Genomic DNA, 22953 nt, shown 5'->3' on the forward strand with positions numbered 1-22953 from the left:
TCGGAGTCAACATCCCGCGTCCAACGCCAACAGCCGCATCCGAACCTGTCTTGGACAGAATAGGAGGTAAAATTAAAGCAAATATGTCGAAAATATAACGAATCTCTCCTTTCCAGAGTTTGTGCATCGCTCGAACAACATCAACTCCTCAACCGTTCACTGAAACGGAAGACAAGGGGAATGGGACGATACACACCACCATCCGCACAATACTCGGAAAAGGAAGAGAGCGACAACCACTGAAAAGCCTAGGAGCTGCTGTTCACCCTTATTGTTTAACCACTGTCTTTACCTTCTGTTAATCATTATCGTGCAATAAATGAACATATCTTCATTTCTCTACAGATATTGATTTTCTCGTACATCACGACTTGTTGTTATTTCTCAGTGTGGGCTCTATGTCTCACTGTAATATGTATCACAGATGAATGACATCGGACCGCACGAAGTGAAAGTCAACAAAGAAGACACTAAAGCTTCTGAAGTTGCTATCTGCGCGAAGCCAACATCCGCCCAATTCACGCGTCCCTCTCGCTGGTCCACTCATTCAGGACATATGGAAGAGGGCGACGAGAACGTTCCACCGGCTACATCCGCAGAAACTGAAGCATCGGAAGAAGCGAAGGTTCTCTATCCAACCTTCAAAGCAGTGGGAACAACAACCGCCTCGAATTATGCGAGTCAGGGTAAAACTAATAGCAGTAAAAGCCTAAACCTTTAACGTCCCGTCTTTCAGAAGACAAGGATCTGCGTGAAACCATTGAAACTGTAAACAGCAAGCTGGGCAAGTTCAAGTCCGTAGAGGAAGTGACTCCGGAATGGATCCGATTCACTGACCAAGTCGAGGCGAAGCTGAGCTGCATGGAGAGAACCTACAGAGAACTCATGTCAGCATACAACAGCAAAACGGACCTGCTTAAGAAGCTGGGCGGCGGTCTCACTGCTATCATCCAAACCGGGCTAAGAGACATGGACAGTGTAGTTAGCTACGAACAGGAGATTCGCAAATTAGTGAGCTCTCTCACAACGACCAACAACCGCATCGAAGTTCTCTTATCGGCGCCTGCACCCACAGTCCCTCACGCCAATCCATACAAACTGGACAACGCAAAAAATGCGATTCCAGGGACGACATCCGCAAAAGTCAACGTGAGTTATCTTTTGATTCATTTGAAAGAGAGCCAATGCTGTTAAATTTTCAGCGAAGCTGCATATTGTGTGTTGAACCGAATCACAACACTGACCAATGCCATAGTTTTCCAAAAGCGACTGACAGAATCCAAGTAGCTCTCCGTCACAACATCTGCTTGCAGTGTTTGGAGAAGTTTCCGGAAAACGATCGCGGAATTCATAAGGATTGCAAGAAGGCCCACAAATTGTGCCGCAATTGCATCCACATAGTTGATGATCCAAGGGCTGCGAACCACAACATCGTGTTCTGTCCTTGGAAACGGCATAAGGGCAGTAGATTGGGACAACACCCGCCACCTCACAAATCAAAATCTGCACTGCTCAAGGTAAAACATAACTACAACCTGATAGTGAACAATTATTGATTTTTCAGTCGCATCCAACTGCAGGAGCTGGTCCTTCGAGATCTGGACATTGATCCAGTCACAGAAGTCGTCACCATCCGCACTATGGGCTCAGATTTCGCTGAATTGTTAATTCCTGTTTCTCTATTTTTTGGTTACCACTGTTCTCCTTGTAGAAGTGTTATGATTGCTCCGCCATATGGACATAATTGTTGTGTTTCTTTCAGAGCGAATGCTCATTTGAATAAAGATCTTAAACTGTTATCTCGTACAACTTTCAGCGTTTCTTTGAGATTCATGAGGAGAATACACTGCCAGAAACATCTGTTTCAGGTGGAATCACGGAACGTTCTGAGAGGATGAGATGATGATTTACGCAACAAGAGGTGCTCTTTCGAACACAAACTTTCAGCAACACAGTTTAGCTGCAACAACACCATATAGGTACACACTGGTTACTCAAAGAGTATCAGAATCACGGGGATGACAAACCCAAATAAATTTTCACATATCCGCAAAACATATTTGCACATTAAATGAGATGACACATCATCCACAATACAGACGTTTGTCTCTTGGCCAACGTCAACCTTCAGAAGACCTATACATTGAGTATAGGCACCAACAAGACTGCTCGTGAAGCAGACATCATCAAAAGTCCACAACGAGTACACGTTCTACGATCAAAACATCACATGCTCTGTGGCAAACTCCATCCGCTTCTGCTCGACAAAACATCTGTTTTATAACATCAGTCAGTAGCAACACAGACGGACGGTTCATATGAAGTGAAATTCATTTTAGAGCCGGAAGTCAAACATCTCGAGTAAGGTGCAACGTGCATTGAACTCACCAACTTCAATAGAGGTATCCCCCACGTGACCATAAGCTTTGGCTAGGTTCAGGGAAACTTCGCCCACTTGGGATTGTTATTCCGAAAGTTAGGTTATAGCTTCGGCTATAATTGAAATATAGAGATGTTACTAGAATACATAAACTATAGCGCTGACGGTAGTCAAAGCTGAGTAGTATCCAGGACATTGTAGTATCCGAAGGAGTCACCAGCTCCGGAGGACCCAACAGAATACTCATTAAGCCAATGCACGTGACTTTGTTGACTGAATAAGGTCTATAAGTGGCAGTTACAGATTGTAGCAGAAAGAAGGTTGTCTGTATCAGTCTGATCAGCTGATACGCAGAGGCCTATATGAGTAATGACGTTGGTAGCGAGATTTCGAACATCAAATCCTTGGCTGGTACCCGAGGAATTTGAACATCAAATTCACAAAGAATTATCGCACTACAAAGAGATATAACGCAGACAAGACACCGTCTGGTCGGCTGTTTTTATCATGTTCTTGCAGCAAATCTGTATTGATTGATATCGATGAAGTTAGTTATAAAAATACGCAGCAAAAAGTTACAATATTGTACGTGAAACACAGACAGGGTGACCGTGACACTAACACGGAAAACCACTGATCTAGTTCGCGTAACATACAAAAGATCTCAAAAGACATAACTTTGCGCCACAGCGCTGACTGCTAAACTTATTTCTAACAGAATCAATATGCCTAACTGGACCAAGTATGTAACATATTACCTGAAATACTGGTTTTACTTGAACAGCCACTGCATGAGGAGCATATATTGCGGACCTGTGGTCGCGCTGAATCCAGTGATTGTAAGAGCTGCTCTTCAGTTTCAGTCTCCGAAAGGGAACTGAGGAAACCACTATAAGTAGGCACCCTAGCATTTGCGAACCCACGGTTCCAATGCTCGACGCTTCGACAGTCAGTCGGAGCCGGAATGGGCGGGTCCTATGAAGCTATGTTGCCCAGATGATTCCGACATTTTACTGGAATCGGACGGGTGCGCGGTGACTTTCCACCAAGAGTTGCGCAGCTCTCGGTTACTGAAGAGTCTCAATCCCACCCCAGTCATTCAGTATGTTGCACTGCTTGTGCAATATACAAACATCCAACAGTTTCACCGCTGTCTGGAAATACTTCATAACATCAACACATACAAACATCATTCAACGCAAATGTGTTCATATGAGGAGCTGGTTATCACAAGATCCTAGCTATTCATCATCTCACGGCTCCAGATTCCACCGCAGATGGTTGCGTAAGCAACTTCGGGATATACAACGACCCTTCTGCAGTTAACTGGATTTACATCGTCATCGACAATCGCGCCCCATCAGGATGTCTAGCCGTATTAGCCGCTCTTCAAATTCGCTGCCAAGAAGCCGCAAAGAGCTCTCCGTTCTTTCGGCATTCGAGGTGCCACATACACGAGCCAACAACCGCTCAAGATCTCGATCACAACCGACGGCGTGTATGCAGTCGATTGTAGGCCCTTCCAAAAATGGTTACCACGAAGGACATCAACGAAGCCAAGGAGCTCATTGAAGCTTCAGCGGCGACGTGGTTCTTCGCTGTTCCCGAAAACAAAAATCTCAGAAGTATTGGCGCCGAAATGCTCGAACTCACGGATAAACTAGCCTTCAATATGAAGACTGCCATCCAAAAGATCAATGAGCTTAGCGACTTTACAGAGAGATAAAACAATAAACCTGAGATGCAAGCATCGAAGGATAAAGACGCATTCCTCAGGGAAGTCACAGACGCTCTCCATGACAGTGGTGCCAACGAAGTCTTACTTGACCTCAACAACGGCGTCAACAATTTGGAGTATGTCCTGGCATCTTGTGGTCGTCGCCCAACTGAATTCGATCCTTATGGAACGGGTGCCCAGGAAGATGACAGACTGGTAGAAGCTAACGAAGTCGGTAGCGGCGTTTCGGACAACGTCCACCAAAACAACATGCAGTCCACAACTGTAGAACAACCATCCGCTATCCGCACTGAGTCTCAATCTAACTCCGGACCAAGCACATCATCCGCAGCACGAAACATCTCTCAAATGGACTACGACTACGAAGCGTTTGACCAGCTGGCCAACGGTCACAAGTTCATGAACTTGAGACTCCAAGAAAGAGAACCGTATCCTAAGGATCAATGCAGACAAACATCGTCGAGCCCACGAGGAGGACGTCAGAAGGAAAACTGCTCAAGAGACTGAAAACATTGATCGTGTCTACTCTCTGCAGAATGAGCTTGCACAACAGCCGCAAGATATTATGACATTGGCTCAACCACATGTTGAACATTCACCAATGCCGAATCAGGCGCTTGCTCTCCACGCAGATAGACCACAACATATCACTGCTCAACCATCGCCAATAGCAGCGTCGACTCCGAATAATAATGTAGCCACGGCTCCAGCCACTATGGCAACAAGAGCCCAAGCCACGATGCAAATGGTTCGACGTCTGCGGGCACACGAGCCTCAGTCACTACTAATGTTGCAAAACACATTGAAACACCAATCTTGAGCGCACCAGTACCCTTCAGAAGCCCTCTAGTTGTGCCACAACATAACGAGACTTTCAAAGTTCGTTTTATCGAACAATAACTTCAACGCGGAGGCGAAGTATGCCATTCTTCTGAATCATATTACTGGTCCAGCAAAGAACTGCATCTCGCTTGCTAAAGACTCACACATCGCTATCATGACAACATTCTGCTCATTGAAGAAGGTCTATGGAAAGGTAAACAATAGGCACAGCCTCATTTCGAAGCTGCAGAAAATGCCGTTCCATCAAACAGACCCAGAAGCAATGCGTTTGGAAGTCGTGAAAATAGCCGGAATTCTTCAACAGCTAAGAGACAAAGGCGTTCCAGCAACTGATCACATGGTCAGCGGAGCCATTGGAGCAAAACTTCCAGCAGAGACTTCGAGAAAAGTCTAGCCAGATATACGGTGTAGAGCGGAGAGGACAACATCACTCACGTTCACATCCTCGATCTCATCAGCAGTGAAATCGAAGTCATGACTTTCGAGCATACATTCACTAGCCAGATGAATCAGCCTCCAATGAATGAACTGCCAGAGTCATACGCTGCTGTACACTATACGAATTCCAATCAGAGTCGGACAGCATCCGCAGGTCAACAAAGCTACAAGAGCGCAAACGCCGAGAGAAGGGATCCAGTTTACGTTGTATCACAACATCCGCATGAATACACAGATCCTGCCACCAACGCCAAACTGGAAGGCTATTATGCCCCAGGAACTAAAGGCGTTAATCTGAAATTGTTTCATCGGACGTTTCCACACACCGTGGTGAGAGTACAGCAATCCCCTTCAAAATCCCAACAACCAAGTGCCTTGTTGCTGATCCAGCTACTATTACGTATCGTAAAATCTCGTTTCTGTTGACTGGTCAGAGAGCAAAGATCCCAATGAATTGGACAAGTTGCTGTTTACCAAATAATTGGCAAGATATCCACCGCATTAGGTGACTACAGCGATTGCTGGTAGTGACCACAGCCACCTAACGTTTCCATGTCTTGCGGCCTCAGATGGACAACATCTGCTGGCTCTGGCGGGTTCGGGCGCATCGTTATCCCTCATTCTTGAGGCCACAATCCAAAGCGCAGCCAATCCTAATCTTGAAACAAACACAACTTACAGTTTAAGGACTCTGTTCCACCATTGGCCAGAACGAAGATTTATGCCTTACAAGTATCCCTATGGTACCGAAAATCTACCTTCTTCTATGGTCGTAGGTACCCCAATACTCCCAAATACGAAGTTCGCTGCTACAAAGTGTTCTTCAGAAGATTCACAGTATATAAAAGCCATAGAATTGATACTCAACGAGTCAGAACCAGTGCGAAATACAACGGTCGAAAGATTGACATGACTCTGGGAAACCATCTGTTATCCTGGATCTCAGCTCAACGACAATGCCGCGAACACATTCTTCCATCCGGAAGAGCTCTGGAGCAAACTCAACTCGGAATTTTGATTCATCCTGTACCGAGGATAGACCTATGGTCTCCCGGACAACATCTGACGCAATCTGACGAGTATCAATCAACATTCAACATGGCCAACACAATTCTGAACTGCTGTGAACCTGAAGACGCCATGAACAAGCTAACGTATCTTATTGCCCAAATGAGCAGAGTTGAGAATCTGGGAATCGAGAACATAACTGTATCCGATGATCTCAAGAGGAACACTCTTGACCTACTTGTTGAATTCAACAAAACCGTCAAGTTCAACAAAGACGGACAACTGGAAGTAGCACTTCCCTACAATGGCAACCAAGTACGTCTAGCTGACAATTATGCAGTAGCGTTCAAAAGATTAGTAAGTCTTCTTGTGACTTTGAAGAGAGGCAAAGATCTTCTCGAAAAGTACGCGAAGATTATCATCGATCAAGAAAACGCTGGCTATATTGAGAAGGCTACACCGGAGATGCTGAAAGTCAAAGGTCCAAAGTACAACATCCCGCATCGTTGCGTAGTATAAGAAGATTCAATGACAACCAAGCCAAGCATTGTCTTGGACGCCTCCAGCCACGCTGCCGGCGAACTCTCATTGAATGAATGCTTATACGCCGGGACTAACATGATCACTCCTATTTTCGGAATTCTAGTCAGACTGAAGCTCCACCAATCATCGTGGTAGCTGATATCAAAACGACGTTCCATCAAGCCAGACTTCAACCTGAATTCCGTAATGTGACAATGTTTCTTTGGCTGAAAGACGTAACAGCACCCGCAACAGCCGACAATATCCAAGTATATCGATTCACACGTATCCCATTCGGAGTTGCTAGCAGCCCCTTCCAACTTGCAGCATATATCACCCATCATCTGGACAACAAGCCGCATGATCTCAATAAAGAGATCAAGAACGATAGTTACGTTGACAACTGCCTATTCTGAGTGAATGACGAATCAGCAATCTCCGCAATAATCAAAGACTCAAAAGAAATTTTCCAGAACATGGGAATGAACTTGAGAGAATATATTGTAAATCATCCGGAGACCATGCAGTCAATATCACCAGCAGATAGAGCTCAACAGTCCACTATCAAGCTGCTTGGATATACGTGGAAATCGATTGAGGATAGACTATCCGTAAAAATAGCCCAGCTGAATATTGATCATCCAACTAAAAGAGATGTTGCGTCTAAAATGGCGGAGACGTTCGACCCGTTAGGTCTAGTGACACCAAGCCTAGTACCTTTAAACGGTTTCTGCAACGTTTCTCCAATAATGGCATGAATTGGAAGGATTCCATTCCACAGGAGCTACTCCATGAATGGAGAGCTTCATGTAACTACTACGTAGACAGAGCGATTAGCGTACCTAGACAGCTTACGACAGAATAGGGACATTCTGAAAACACCTGCCTACGTTTAGTGACGCCTCGCATGACAACTACGCTTCAGTCTGTTACGCCTACAATGTCGTGGATGGGAGACCACCAATTGTGACATTACTCGCCATTAAATCGGACCGTTAAAGAACGAGAATGGGACAATTCCGAAACTCGAGCTTCTTGGCATTCAATGTGCGTCCAATCTAGCCTGTGCAATTATCACAGAGCTCCGTGTAAAAATCTCGTCCATCAAACTGTTCACAGACAGTGCATGTGCTCTCTATGGGATTCTCTCAGAAAAGAACACCCGCCCATGGGTCGGAACCCCGGATAAAAACTATCCAAGAGAATCGGAACAAGATGAAGGAATGTGGCATTGATACCACAATTCATCATTGTCCAACCAAGGAGACCCGGCTGACTTTGCCACAAGGGGAAAGAGCACCACTGAACTCCAGAACAGCAAAACGTGGTTTGAAGGCCCGGATTTCCTCAAGCAGGATCCGGGAGATTGGCCATGTATGATCCAAGGGAAAGTCACTTGCCCAGCTGAATTCAGAGAATTGGTCTACTCAGAGATCATTGATCCAGAGACCAAAAAGACAAGAAAGCCGCTTATGGAAAGAAAGAAGAAAGTGACAACACCCGCTACCAGCAAAGAAGCTCAGACTCCATCCGATACGGTGATGACTACTGATATCAGAGTCACTCGGAAAGGATCGTTCATTCCGTTCTACGCAACAAAATCTCTAACCAAATTGACTAGAATAGTCGTACAGATTCTGTGCTCATTCAGCATTTCGCTCAAAAACAAGTCATGGGAAAAGTCAAGTGATGAAACAGTTCACCAAATCGGACTGCCCGCTCCACAGAGCAAAGGTAGCTCGACTGCTCATAATCACAGACCATTATATGGACTGTGAAGCACTTGACTGCAAGTACCCAACCGACATTGAGTTCAAAATTGACACACAAGGAATACGTCGAGTGCACAGAAGAATTGAATCTCCAGTACTTCCACAGGAAGCCAGCGAGCCAATCTTCATCCACAATCGACAGCCGCTGGCGCAGCTAATCGCTCGAGAGACACATGAAATAAATGGTCATCTACCAGAGACGTATACAGTATCCGCAATCCGGACCAAGTATTGGATTCCCAAACTTGGAGGCATCTTAAAAAATATCATCAGAGAATGTGTTGAGTGTCAGAAAGTGAACAATTTCCCTTTCGACTACCCATACACTAAAAATCTCCCTAAATGCCGTACTACTCCATCTAAACCGTTCTCAAAGGTAGCACTAGACTACCTAGGACCAATCATGTACCGAGCAGACGATGGCAGATCAGCCAAAAAAGCGTACGTCCTCATCTACACTTGTCTCAACACCCGCGGAGCAGTCCTCAAAGTTGTTCCAGATGGAACAGCCTTCAGATACATCCAAACACTCAAAATGATCTTCGGAGAAGTCGGAGTGCCAAAGAGTATCTATTCGGACAACGCATCCACGTTTAAGTTGAGCGGTGAGATCATCAACAAAGACATTAAGAATGCAGATTATAGTCAATCACTTGTCGAGTACCTCGCCAGAGAACTGATCAACTTTAAGTTCATCACACCTCTCGCTCCATGGCAAGGAGGTATCTACGAAAGAGTGGTAAAACTCGTGAAAACCCAGATCACAAAAGAGTGTGGGGCACGAATGTATGACTACTATTCGCTTCAATATGTCGTGTCAAGAGCTCAATCCATGGTCAACAACCGCCCTCTGATCCCACACGCCAGATCTCCAGGAGACATGGTCGCACTGAGACCCTTCGATTTCATAAACCCAGGAGTCCTAACTGAAATTCCAGCCGAATCTGAAGACCCAAATGTACCTCCGAGAAGTACTGAGGCAACAGTTCGAGCACATCTAGATAAGATGGAAGCAGCTACGGAACGAATGTGGAAATTATGGTCGACAGGATACTTGCTCCATCTGAGAGAAAACATGCACAAAAAGAAGCGTTGTTCGCTCATCAAACCTGAAGTGGGTCAGGTGGTCATCGTTGTTACCAAGTTGGTTAAAAGGCATAAATGGCCACTAGGCATTATCACTAAAGTCGAAAGATCTGAAAGAGATGGACAAATTCGCTCAGCGATTGTCAAGGTGAAAGGCAAGTTGTACTCACGTGCAGTCTGTCAGCTGATCCCGCTTGAACTAAATCCACTGAACCACCCATCTACACAGGCGGTTAAGCAAGCTGATCAAGCAGAGGACAACAACTCATTTGAGCTGCCAACACCCGCAAGTCTCGAAGATCCCGACATGAGATACGCCCCCGAGCTATTCCCTACAAATGACTTACCAAACATTGCTGAATCTGAGTACAACTTACCAGAATCAAAGCTACCACTGAACCCAATAACCGATAAACTCGAAAGTATTGGAGAACCTGGTGAGCCAGAATACGAGAACCTTGAAACTCCTCGGGAATAGAGTAGAAGACGAGAGTATCTATCAAGATCCCCACAGGATGATATCAGCTAAAGCTGTAGTTAAGAATTTTGCCGAGTTGCCGACGGGACGCGTCAGAGAATACCTCTCTCGCAAAGCCAAGAGCTTGCCCATAAACTACGTGCATATTTCTGACGCTAGCGCAAATGCTAAGAATCCGTCGCCCCCTCCCCCCCCGGAGTGTTGTCAACGTTACCAGAGAATACTCTCAGTTGCCAACTTGAAGGTCATCTGAAGGCCCCCTAAGGTTTTGCCCACAAAACTAGGACCTTCAGAACCTTCGTAATACTCTCATTTCTACTCACAATATTATAATTCTCCTTTATTTCCTGTTATCAGGCTTATTTACCTTCATCAACAAATAACTACAATTTAAATGCCCTCGCAAATGAATATGCAAGCGCGCTCCCCTGCACTTCTCTAATTCTCCACTCTCTCACTGCAGAGATGTTCTCGAATGTTCGTTCATTACGAATAGTTTCGTATATGCGAGTGAGACGACAGGGAGGTGCGCGCGTGCAATGTGAGTGCATTGAATGGATTTTCCATCTTTTCCGAAGGTTTTTTGGGTGCATTGTCACTCTTTTTACCCTTCGCCATCAATGACAACACCCACACGCACTCCTCGCAGTCACCTGCTCGTCGTATCGCTACTTTTATCATTTTCTTCCTATTTTACCGTTAATTGGTGCTTTATCAAGGGATTCCGAGATAAAGAGCGTAATAAATGGGTCATTGCATACATGTGTACTGTTATTTCCGGTTGCATTGCTTATCTTGCACAAAAATAGCCATTATTCATATTAGATTGCGTGATAATAACGGATTAGGCAATAGTCTCCGACCGCTCTTACTTGCCTTCTCCACATTCTTGTTCCTTTTTTTCATCTTCTGTTGGAATGTACTCCTACAATGACAAAAATAACCCATTCAGATTTTTCCTGTGTGTGTAAACTAGTATTTATGAAATTACAAAAAGTTTTCAGAAATATAGCAATGTTCGTTTTTCTCATAGTATGCGAATTTCTCGATTTCTATATGTTCCATTGAGAGTTCCACGGAAAAAAACTCACAAAATCGTTTTTGTCTTCTAACACCTCCTCATTTACAACTACGAAATCGTCGTCAAACAACATATCATCTTCAAAATTCAAATACACTGGGGTCTCGGCTTCAGACAAGTTTTCTTCTTGTGATCTTCTCGGTTCATATGGAATTCCGTATCTCGAACGGCGCGGAGCAGCTTTCGGCACATGCTCCCGACAGATAAATAATCGAGACGTTGCTCCCAAGACCCGCTGTTGAAAGTCATTTCCCAGTGTACGAAACCAAATTTCAAGAGACTCATTGTTCCGTGGAACTCGTGTCATGTCTGATTGCATTCGGATATCTAGGCAATAAGCACATTTCGATCTCGGCATTTTTACCCTGAACGAAGCCTTGTCAGAAATACAACTGAAATGAAAAACTTTTCGAAACTTCCTCAAGTATTAAAAAACGGAAAATTTCAAGATTTATAGTTTTCACATAAAAACTTTTCATTTTCCAGGTCACCATCCAATCATCCGTCCGTCTGCTTCTCCGCCGTCAGTCTTCCGTCGTCGCGAAACTCGGATATAACCTTTCCTTTTACAATGTGTACAATAAGCTAGTCTAGAAACGTGTAGTGGCGGCGAGCAATATTAGGGTTAATCAGAGTTTAGGAATAAGATTTCTATGTTGGAAACAAAGTTTTTTTCATAAATTCTGATCAACTTAAAAAAAAACTCGCTGCATCCTCGCGGTTCTTGGCTCAAATTTTTAGAATAAATAATATACTTTAACAATAATTTTATGAATAAAATAACTTTTTAATATTAATTTGATGTTATTTTCTCCAAAACGTTTTTTAAAACTGAAAAAAACGATCGGAAACAATCGAAAATAAAGTGAAAAACGTGTGCGCATTCAAAAAATTGAGATGGCCGAAGTGGAGAATTCTAGGCCAGCGCGCCCAATTTTTCGCGACCCTTTCAATGACCAAACTTTCCGGCGCTCGCTCTCAGCGGCTCGTGGACCGATTTTTAAAATTTTTGAAGTATGAAAATGAACTGGCCGAAATTCATATATTATAATATGAAAACATCACAACAGACCACAATACGCCTTTAAATTAAGTTTTTTGGGATTTCATTAAGATCTAATAGTTTTTCTTTTACCGTTTCTCGATATATAATTTTTTTCAATTTTCAATGTTTTACATTCCCCAAAATATCGAATCGTTTTGAAAAAGTTTCCTATTGAACCACTCCCTTCACAAGTACAGATACACTGCTAATTGTTTTTCTGATTAATCGTTTCTGATAACAAGCGGCACGGTACACAAACAGACAGCGTGAAACTGATTGATTAGTGATCCGATTGAAGGTGACAGGTGGGAAATTTTTAGATGACGTTGTTGAAGCAAAAATCTGTTTAAAAAAATTGAGATTATAATTTTCAGTGTTGAAACCGTGAAGAAAAGAATATCCTGCGATCCCATTATTTTAAACCAAAACTTGTGATTTTTTAAAATTTTTCTTGAAACAGTATAACTATAATTATCAATAAGAATTTCAAGAAAATTTGATTTTTACTGCTTTGAAACAGTAACCATAAAAAATAACAAAGTTTAGTTCCATTTGAAACAGAGAAAAGTTTTACAACTGCGCTCCACCGAACTCCCCTTGAAAAATGTCTCCTTTTCTTTGAATCTCTCAATTTCCCACACTATTTTCTTCGGTTTCGGTAGAGCGCGGCTGTAAGAAGCGTACAAACAAAAATCTTGTCTTTTTGGAAATTTCAATCTCGCAAACTCATTATTTTCTAAATGCAAGTAACTAAAAAACTTCTGGCTTGAAAAACTAACCTGTTGCTTAAAACAGTAATAAAAATTTACTGTTTCAATAGTATAATTAATACTTGAACCTTCAAATCACGACAGTTCTTGATGGAATCAAATCAATTTGTAAACGACAAAATTTTTAAAAAATCCAGTTTCAAAAATATTCCAAAAAACCTCAAATCTCAGAAATAGTCACTATCTACAGACAGACCACAAATTCTTCTATCCATCTTTTACCTCCTCCCCTATCCATACTCTCAAAAATACCGCAAATTTTGCAACTCTCTGCGAAAATATGCCGACAAAAGAGTCCCAGTACATACTCTTTTCGTTGTCTTCTAATTGGTTCATGTCAGGTGTGTGACAAAAATTAGTCATGTTCCCCCCCCCCCCCCCGTCTTCACACCTTTCCGAATTGATGATATGATCGGAGGATCAGTGACAGGTGTGAACATTTATCAGTCAGGAGAACCCCTTTGAGGAGAATCAAAATGCCGACAGCCGTTGAACACGGCGAAGGCGCGCCAGATTTGAAAGAATCGAGAAAATAAGGATGTTCCAGGTAATATGAGACACAGTTTCAGAAAAATTGCAAAATAAAGAAAAAATAGAGAATATAATGGATTTGTTGTGAATGTATAATTGAAAACGGAAAACGGAAAAAAGTAAAATGAGAAAGTTGTAACAGTAATTTTTTCCGTAAAATTGAGAAGTGTTAATAAATAAAGGCAAAACAAGTATTAGTTAAAATATATCCCCTAAAATACTTTAGAACCTGTTGAAACAGTTTAAATAATTTAAATCTATCAACAAAAACTACAATTTTAAGATATTCTACAGTTTCAGACATCTATGTTTTGACTATTTTCTGATTTTAAACAGTATGGCCTCAAAATCACTGAAATTGAGTCTGAAAATCATCAAAAACTTGACTGAAATCGATCAGAACCGTTTCCTGTGAAAAATGACTGAAAATCTTCAATTCGGAGTTATAAATTGCTGAAAAAGGGCTGAAAATGACCAAAATTAGCAAACTTTAACCCGAAAACCCAATTTTCGAGCTGAAAACGATGTTTTTCAGCTTATTTTCAATAATTACAAAAAAAATGAATAAAATTTGAAAGTTTAACAAAGATACAAAACAAAATATCATTTCTACAAGTTCTACAAGTTATATAAGAAAAAAAATTCTGTTTCAGCATATTTTCGAAATGAAATCTTGATTTTTCATGGTAGTACATGTATTAATTGTAATTTCAGCAAATTTAAACAAAATTGAAAACGCAAAATTTCTGGACATACCGACACACAGACCGACACACAGTAATTAATTATGATCCCCCCCTCAGTTCCTATTACAATGTCCTCCCCTCCCTCCACTCAAATCATCATTTGTCACCTCTTCTCTCAGGTGTCGGCATATTTCAAAGGAATCAAATCGACACGCTTCTTCTCCTCCTTCCGCCAAGATATTATCATCTCTCAGTCAGCCTTCCGATTCACTACCGTACTCCCCCATAATCTTTTCAACAAAAAACACACAGGGGGCGGGGTCAAAATGGGGGCGGAGCTTCTTATTTCATACATTCAGTATCAATTATTATTATTATTATTATGATTTAAAATGTCCCAATCTATATTCCCTCCGATTAATTTTCTTATTCAAAATTCTGCATTTTTATCCAATTTCGCTGCTCAAAGAGCACTTTCCAATGGACAACCATCAGGTACGGTAGGGAGAGGCTGGCGTGTCGTTGGGCGCGATTTTTTTTGATAATCATGGTGAATAATAGCAGAAGAATAAGGAATATTGATATGCACATTTTTTGAAACAGTAAAATTTTGGGAGTTTCGGATTTTGAAAATCGGTAATTTTTCTGGCGCGCCTTAGGCGCGGTTTCATTGTTGAAAAAATGCTAAATGAAGACACATAATGAAGAATTCAGTTTTTCGAGAAATTGTGAAATTTTTGAAACAGTAAGAGATTGAAAAATTGAAAAATTGAAATTTGGTTCACAATTGACGCGTTTTGTAGTTTTTGTGGGTTTAACATTTCTTTAAAGCAGTAATTGTATGTCTGGCGCGTTTTTGACGCGTTTAGTCAAATTAAATTGATTATAAATTCTGTAAAAATTCTGTAAAATATTTCCAAAAATGGTCCATGATTATTTGTTTCCAATATTTTATACCCAACATTAAAAAATTAAATTTTGTCCAAATTCTGAAATTTTTGCAACAGTAAAAATGATTTGGGACTTGTAACGGAATTACTGTAAATAAATCTTTAAAATTTAATAATTGTTTTTGAAACAGTGATTGATTTTCATTTCAAACACACAATACATAGAAAAAATTGACTCTGGAACATTCTGTCTCATAAAAAGTTGAAATTTCTCACATTTGATAGGTTCGTCACTCGCTGCACTGGAGAAACTATCAAAAGCGTTCCGTCGACCGGAAATTCAAATCGAAAAAATCGCCACGTCATCATGTATCGATAAGAATAAGGAGAAAGAGAAAAGTGAGTTTTTTCCTCAATATTTCATAATTGTCAACTTATTTCTTGGCAGTGTCCCAAGTGGTTCCGTCTCGAAATCGATACGGACGACCGTATATATCCGGTCGGCCACTACTGACATGTGATCGACAGAAAATAGTGGAGTGCTATAAGAAGGGAATGAAGAAGATACATATTGCAAAGCAGTTGGGCATCACTCACAGTTGTGTTAGTAAGGTTTTGAGGAGGTGGGTTCAGGGGCTTTTTGGGACAGTTTTTTACTGTTTCAATCAAATTCTAAACTTCAAACTTAATTGAGTTGTTAATTGAGTGTACACTCTGGGAGTTTTGGTAAAATACTATTTTCACGTTTATTTCAAAGTAATTGTTAAAAAATTTCCAAAATCTTGAAAGTTAATAAGTTTAGAGATCTTTTCCAAAATATAATTGACATTAATGATGCTTGATAACATTAATACCGATTTCGATGAAATATTTCTGTTTCAGTTTTCAAAGAAAATTTTTTCAAATTTAGAGCTTCGCTTGATGTGCATGTCATATTTTCTACTAGTCAAAATTTTTTGAACTATTCTACAGTATCCCTTTTTTCTAGATCTCTGTCTATTCAGGGCTATGTTTCCATTGTACTAATGCCAAAAACTTTGAAACTCCGCCCCTTTTATCTACAGTACCCCTCTTCTCTCCCGATAACTACCAAATGACCCCCCATAAATCCCGATCATCATCAAGAACATCCAATTTTGTTGGTTTTCCGCTAAATTCAGTGTCGGCAAGGTGCCGCCGGTCCATTCCTAGGGAAAGATCCTAATCTTTGGAAATTTCTGAACGGGAGGGCCTGGAAATTGATGTGATGATTTATGAGTATAAGTTTTTGTACCGGAAGAACACTAATCTCTAAACTAAATCTCCGATGGTTTCGGTTTTTTTGGAATTAGACAAAACGACACACAGATACTCAATTTCTGGTGCTTCAGATAGTCGAAACCACTATTAGAATTTACTGTTTCAAAAATCATTCGAAAAGTTTCAAACAGATTCATATATTGCTAAGTGAGTTTCCTTTACACTTACTATTTCAAAAATTTCCCTGAACAAAACAAATGGGAAATCTAGATATTTCAAGAATCACAAACTCAAACTGACTAAAAAATAACAAATGTTCAAAAAATGACAACCAGAGAGCAGCTTGGCATCACTCACAGTTGTGTTAGTAATGTTTTGAGGAGGTGGGTAGCTAGAATTATTTACTGTTTCAAAAATATTGCAAATGTGGCTGTATGATAAAATAACTGATACGCTAATTACTTGCATTCGTATAATATTTGGAAAGCCTAATCCATTGTCTATCTATCTAAAATACTTGTACCCACTTGTTTTTCAACTTTCAATCTTTTAGGGCCCGACCTTTTCACATTAAATCTAGTTTATATACCTAAGCGGTGTTTATCCTGTTGGAAATCCCTCCCTGTGCATGTTTTTTTCTGTCAAACCCAACTTCCTTTGTTGTGAAAACAATGTCAGACGGTTAAACCCCTTATTAGTCTTGCCTCTCTCAAATCTTTAGCCAACTGCTATATTTCCCTTCATCTAAAGATAAAGATTTCTGAAAATCTTATAATTCAGTTTGTCTGCGATTTTAGTGACAAATAGATTTAGACTGTTTCAGACTCCTTTTATCTTCTCAGATACTCTAAGTTCTGATTCTCATTCTTTTTTGCTCATTTTTCAAACTCCGCCCCTCCTTTCTACAGTACCCCTTCTCTCTCCCCATAATTATCAAATGACCCCCGTTTTGGTAAAATACTAGTTTCACGTTCATTTCGAAGTTATTGTTTAAAAAATTTCCAAAATCTTGAAAGTTACTAAGTTTAGAGATATTTCTCAATTAAATGTACATATTTTTACTGTTCCAGAATATAATTGACATTAATGATGCTTGATAACATTAATACCTATTTCGATGAAATATTTCTGTTTCAGTTTTCAAAGAAAATTTTTCACATTTAGAGTTTCGCTTGATGTGCATGTTATATTTTCAACTAGTCAAAATTTTTCAAACTATTCTACAGTATCCCTCTTTTCTAGATCTCTGTCTATTCGAGGATATGTTTCCATTGTACTAATGCCAAAAACTTTCAAACTCCGCTTTTTCTTTCTACAGTACCCCCTCTTCTCTCCCCCATAACTATCAAATGACCCCCCTTAAATCCCGATAATCATCAAGAACATCCGATTTTGTTGGTTTTCCGCTAAACTCAGTGTCGGCAAAGTGCTGCCGGTCATTTTCAAGGGAAGATCCTAATCTTTGGCAATTTCTGAACGGGAGGGCATGGAAAATGATGTGATGATTTATGAGTATAGGTTTTCACCGGAAGAACACTAATCTCTAAACTTAATCTCCGATGGTTTGGGTTTTTTTGAATTAGACAAAACGACACACAGATACTCAATTTGTGACGTCTTGAGTTTCACTGTTTCAAGCAGAAACTAAATGTTTTGAGTTTTAGTTTAAATTCAGTATGTTAGCAAACCACTGTAATTAGAGCACAATTATTGTCGGGACGCTCAGTCAGGTGATTGGAAGCAATACTTGCGAAAAAGGTCGGATTTTTTTTCAATTTTAAATATTTTTCACGGTTTCAGAGAATTGATTTAACACAGGCCTCCTGTAGAACATAATACTTCTAGCTTGCTTTTTTCATTATAATTGCTACAGCTTCATAGGAAACAAATTTTTATTTAATTTAAACCTGCATTATTCGGAATTGAAATCCGACACCACGAAACACAGACCCCCAATTCTTACTGTTTCCAGATACGCTGAAACCGGGGAAATAGTAGCGAAAGCGTGTCGAACAGCGTCTTGTTCATGTCCTGGATCTGCTGAGGAACACGATGTGAGATACTGTAAACATCTACAGGATAACACTATCCGACTGTTTTTCTCTATTGAAAAGTGAGTTACTGTTTCAAAATTAACATTTTTTCAGAACTTTTGTTTGTTCAGTAGTCCATCAGACCGTTTCCAAAATATACAACATTTCTGATTCTTTAAATTTTTTTGATTCTATTACCTACCAAACTTCATATATTATTGCTAAAATTGGCAGTAATCAAAAACGCGCCAAAGACACCCCAGCCGCCCTAATTTCCAATAATTTCCAATAATTCCAGCATACTCCGTACCGACTCCTCCAATTCTCGGGTGATATACTTTTCCAAGTGTCCTGAACCTTCTGAACCAATGGAAATAACTACAATTGATCTGTAATTAAAGTATTACTTATTTTTTTAAACACAATTATGATGTTTATATGAGTTGGCTCCTATTGCAAAGAATAATAGCATCAGGTCTTACTGTAACTCTTATAATATTTTACTGAAACGGTATTTGTTTTGTATTTTTGTGTATTTTTGGTGATTGTGCTGTTACTGGTGATTTATTAATAAATATAGAAGCGGATGTAATTTTAAGAAAAATTATTTTATAATCCTGTTGAAACAGTTAAATGGTAAAGATTTTTCAGAGAATCCACGTTTCATTAACCACTGGAAATTTTCAAATAAACATTTTCTAAAAAACTAGAAACAGTGCACTTTTTCTTCAAAGTTTTACTGTTTCAGTATTTTAAAAAAGTAGTTTGAAGCAGTGTATTTTGCTAATACCCAGCTGGCATCAAATCATTACTTCATTTTCCACCTTATTCTTCAAACTGTTTAGTTTTTTTTCTGAATTTTTTAAAATTAAAATAGATGTTGTGTTATAATAAACATATTGAGCATTTTGACCGAGAAGCTGAAGGCTGGAGCACCTTCAGGCTGGAGCACCTTCACCTTCACAGAGTTTTTTTTTGTTGTTTGAATATAAGAAATATTAGGACTTTCCTTTGTCACTAAACTAACATAAATTTGCACAAACAGAACTATCGAAATTTCTAGAAACGGTAATTAAGGGTTGAACAAATACGGTAGAGCATTAACTTTAAAAATTTAAAATTCAAGAATTTGAGTTAACTAGGGAAGGTCACCGACTCGGTCTGGAGTTATGGGTCGTGACCTATATCGTTGGAAAGCTGAGAGAACGCTGATTCCAAATATATATTCAGTTTTTGCCCTCGAGGTCTGGTATTCGAGAAAAACGAGGTCAAAGTTTGAACCCTCTGACAAGTCATTACCTTTCCGACGTGTGTAAAATATCGGCAGCGTGGTGTAGGCGGTAAAGTCTGTCTCACTTTTTCAAGATTTGGATAATGTTTTATTGATTTTCATGTGAAAATAACTACTTTTTAAACAATTTGTTTTTCAAAAATTTGCCCATCATTTGATGGTCGAGCAGTGGTGAAGTACTCGGAAAATTTTTCTCGTCTTTTTTGTTTCAAATAGTTTATATTTACACAGGAATCAATAAAACATTATCCAAATCTTGAAAAAGTGAGACAGACTTTCTCAGAGAATCATAAAAGTTCATTTTAAAAAAATGCAAAAAAAGTTTGGCGTGGCCGGGGACCGAACCCACACCCTTCTCCATGCCGCACTGCCTCCACAGGTGGTTCGCGATGGATGCTATATGGGGCATATTCAAAATGGAAGCATATAACCTCCCATGTGCTCGCATAAAACGATGTGCTTCGCGCGCGGAAGTGATATGCTTCGAGGCGTGGTGCTTGTGGCACGGATCCTGCGTGCTTCCATATAGCTCGCATATAGGATCCATGTTTTCACCGTAAACCTGAAACTTGTAACGACACTCCGCCATTACACCTTGGCGTGTTGTTTATCGTAATTGAAGCTGCAATTTTTTCAAAGACATTTTCATAATTTTCTCCGTTTTCGAAGATTTTCATGCACTTTTTGCAAAATTTTGCTGAAAACAAATTACGACTATATAAAAATTAATTTTTAATTAATATCCGAAAAAGTATCATTTTAATTTTCAAGCTGAATCGCGATTTTTTTTAGGAAAAGCTTAATGAAATGAAATGATAAAGTTATCTTATTCCATGAAAGTAAGAGCGTCTTTTTTCTTACTTCGGATTGGCTATAATAATTATTTTTAGATGGAAAAAGGTAAGACGGTAAGTTTTTTTTCAAGACGAAGTAAGAAAAGTAAGAAGCTCATCACTGTGCCAGACGGCTTTCGGATAGCATTCATTTCATTGATTAGCTGATTTAAACTTTTTTGATTCATTGATTGATTTCTGTTTTTCGGTAAGAAATAGAATGAAAGAAAAAGGAATAAAAATAAGTTATAGCTTTCTGTGCTTTTTCGAAAACTATTCGTGTTTTTGTTTCTGAAAGTATAGTCGTAATTTGTTTTCAATGAAAACTGAAAACGGAGAAAATGAATATGTCATAAAGAATAGAGCTGAACAGACTCGGAATGGAATAGCAAAGTAGCAACACATTATAATGGGTGGAATTAGTGGGCGAGGGCATCGTACGAGCTGTCGGTAGACATGATAAACGGCAAGAATAGCACGGATCGCGCGTGGGTCATATATGCTTCGCATGCTTCCATATACCAGGCATATAACTAGCACATAAGTTTCCTATGGCTCCCATATTCGACACCGCGCGAACGCACAATGCTTCCATCGCGAACCACCTGTGTCACTACCGCCTACACCACGCTGCCGATATTTTACACACGTCGGAAAGGTAATGACTTGTCAGAGGGTTCAAACTTTGATCTCGTTTTTCTCGAATACCAGACCTCGAGGGCAAAAACTGAATATATATTTGGAATCAGCGTTCTCTCAGCTTTCCAACGATATAGGTCACGACCCATAACTCCAGACCGAGTCGGTGACCTTCCCTAGTAAGTTCAAAAATAAAATGGATAGCAGAGTCGCGAGTAGCATAACTTGAGGCAACGGAAACATACAAACATACATTGCTTTTTAGAAATTAAAATGTTTTGAGACAGTAAAAACATTTTGCAATCATGTCATAGCTCTAATAGTGACTGACAATAAGTTCTGGAAAATTTCCACTCAGTACAGATATTACTGTTTCAGAATTCTTTCATCTGAATTTAAGCAAACAATACTTTGAAACTCCGCCTTCTTTTCTACAGTACCCCCTCTTCTCTCCCCCATAACTATCAAATGACCCCCCTTAAATCCCGATAATCATCAAGAACATCCGATTTTGTTGGTTTTCCGCTAAATTCAGTGTCGGCAAGGTGCCGCCGGTCCATTTCTTGGGGAACATCCTAATCTTTGGAAATTTCTAAACGGGAGGCATGGAAAATGATGTGATGATTTATGAGTATGGCTTTTCACCGGAAGAACGCATATCTCTAGATTGAATCTCCGATAGCTTGGATTTTTCTGAAAAATGAAAAATTTAAATTATTTAAAAACATAGTTGATTGCTTCATAATATCAGGCAAATCTGACGTCTTAAGTTTTACTGTTTCAAAATTGAACTAAATGTTTAGAGTTTCCATATAATTTTGAAGAATAAAAACTGTTTAATTGATAGAAGCTAATAAAACTCGATTTTTCTATTTGCGAACATTTATTAGGGTTTCAGTAAAATGATTTAACAAAGGCCCGCAGGACATAAATGTTTTGATAATTTTTGGGTTTTTAGTACCTAGTCAATTTTATATATTTTTAATTTTTATTATTCCCCATCTAGTATATTTTCACATTTTCAGCATGCTATTCTGTACAGAATGATACATTTATCTGATTATGCTAAAATTCTTGAAACGGTAGACAATTATTATACTTTTGATCATAACATCAATTTCCAAATTTAACCACCATACTTTGGGATTTCTCTGAAACAGGAAGCAAAAACCTCAAATTTAAAAAAAATTGAAAAAAAAGGAGAAATGTTTTAGTAAATTGGGATACATTGACATTTTAATGGTTCTAGCGTTATGCTGTTTCAAAAATTCAAAAAAAAAATCTGAAAATTAATCGAGAAGATATACAAACTAACCGTAAAATTCAGTCGCTAAGTTTTTGAAATTTTGAAACAGTAAGTAAGAATTTTTAGCTTTTTTCATACTTTTACTCACCTGTCATATTTCAGAACAAAAAGTGTTAAAATTAAATTGAAATAACAACTTTCATTTTTCTGAATTCGAGATATTTGGAGTTTGCGAATACTAAAAAACAAATTATAATAGTTCTGTACTTTGAACCGTTTCAGTACTTTGTCCGCCCTTTAAAGCTCAAATTTTCGTGTTCAGAAATAAAAATGTCTCAAAAAATTACTACTGTTTCAACAGATTCTCAAGAAGTTTGCAAATTGAATGAACAGGGCTCCCGCCG

At 39.6% G+C, this 22953-nt stretch overlaps 2 protein-coding genes across 2 annotated transcripts; both read left to right on the top strand.

The window, feature by feature from the left end:
* Window positions 1–424: 424 nt before the first annotated feature.
* Window positions 425–1609, top strand: GCK72_015951 (uncharacterized protein; the record flags this gene model as incomplete). The annotated part of the gene is made up of 4 exons (XM_053731228.1): window positions 425–686; window positions 737–1149; window positions 1203–1517; window positions 1565–1609. 4 exons carry the CDS (start codon window positions 425–427, stop codon window positions 1607–1609), a joined length of 1035 nt encoding a protein of 344 aa, XP_053586000.1.
* A 13161-nt stretch (window positions 1610–14770) lies between these two features.
* On the top strand, window positions 14771–18935 carry GCK72_015952 (uncharacterized protein; the record flags this gene model as incomplete). The annotated part of the gene is made up of 5 exons (XM_053731229.1): window positions 14771–14873; window positions 15554–15667; window positions 15717–15891; window positions 18480–18620; window positions 18839–18935. 5 exons carry the CDS (start codon window positions 14771–14773, stop codon window positions 18933–18935), a joined length of 630 nt encoding a protein of 209 aa, XP_053586001.1.
* Between the last annotated feature and the right edge of the window lie 4018 nt (window positions 18936–22953).

This window comes from Caenorhabditis remanei, chromosome IV (assembly GCF_010183535.1).
Source record: "Caenorhabditis remanei strain PX506 chromosome IV, whole genome shotgun sequence".
NCBI lineage: Eukaryota > Metazoa > Nematoda > Chromadorea > Rhabditida > Rhabditidae > Caenorhabditis > Caenorhabditis remanei.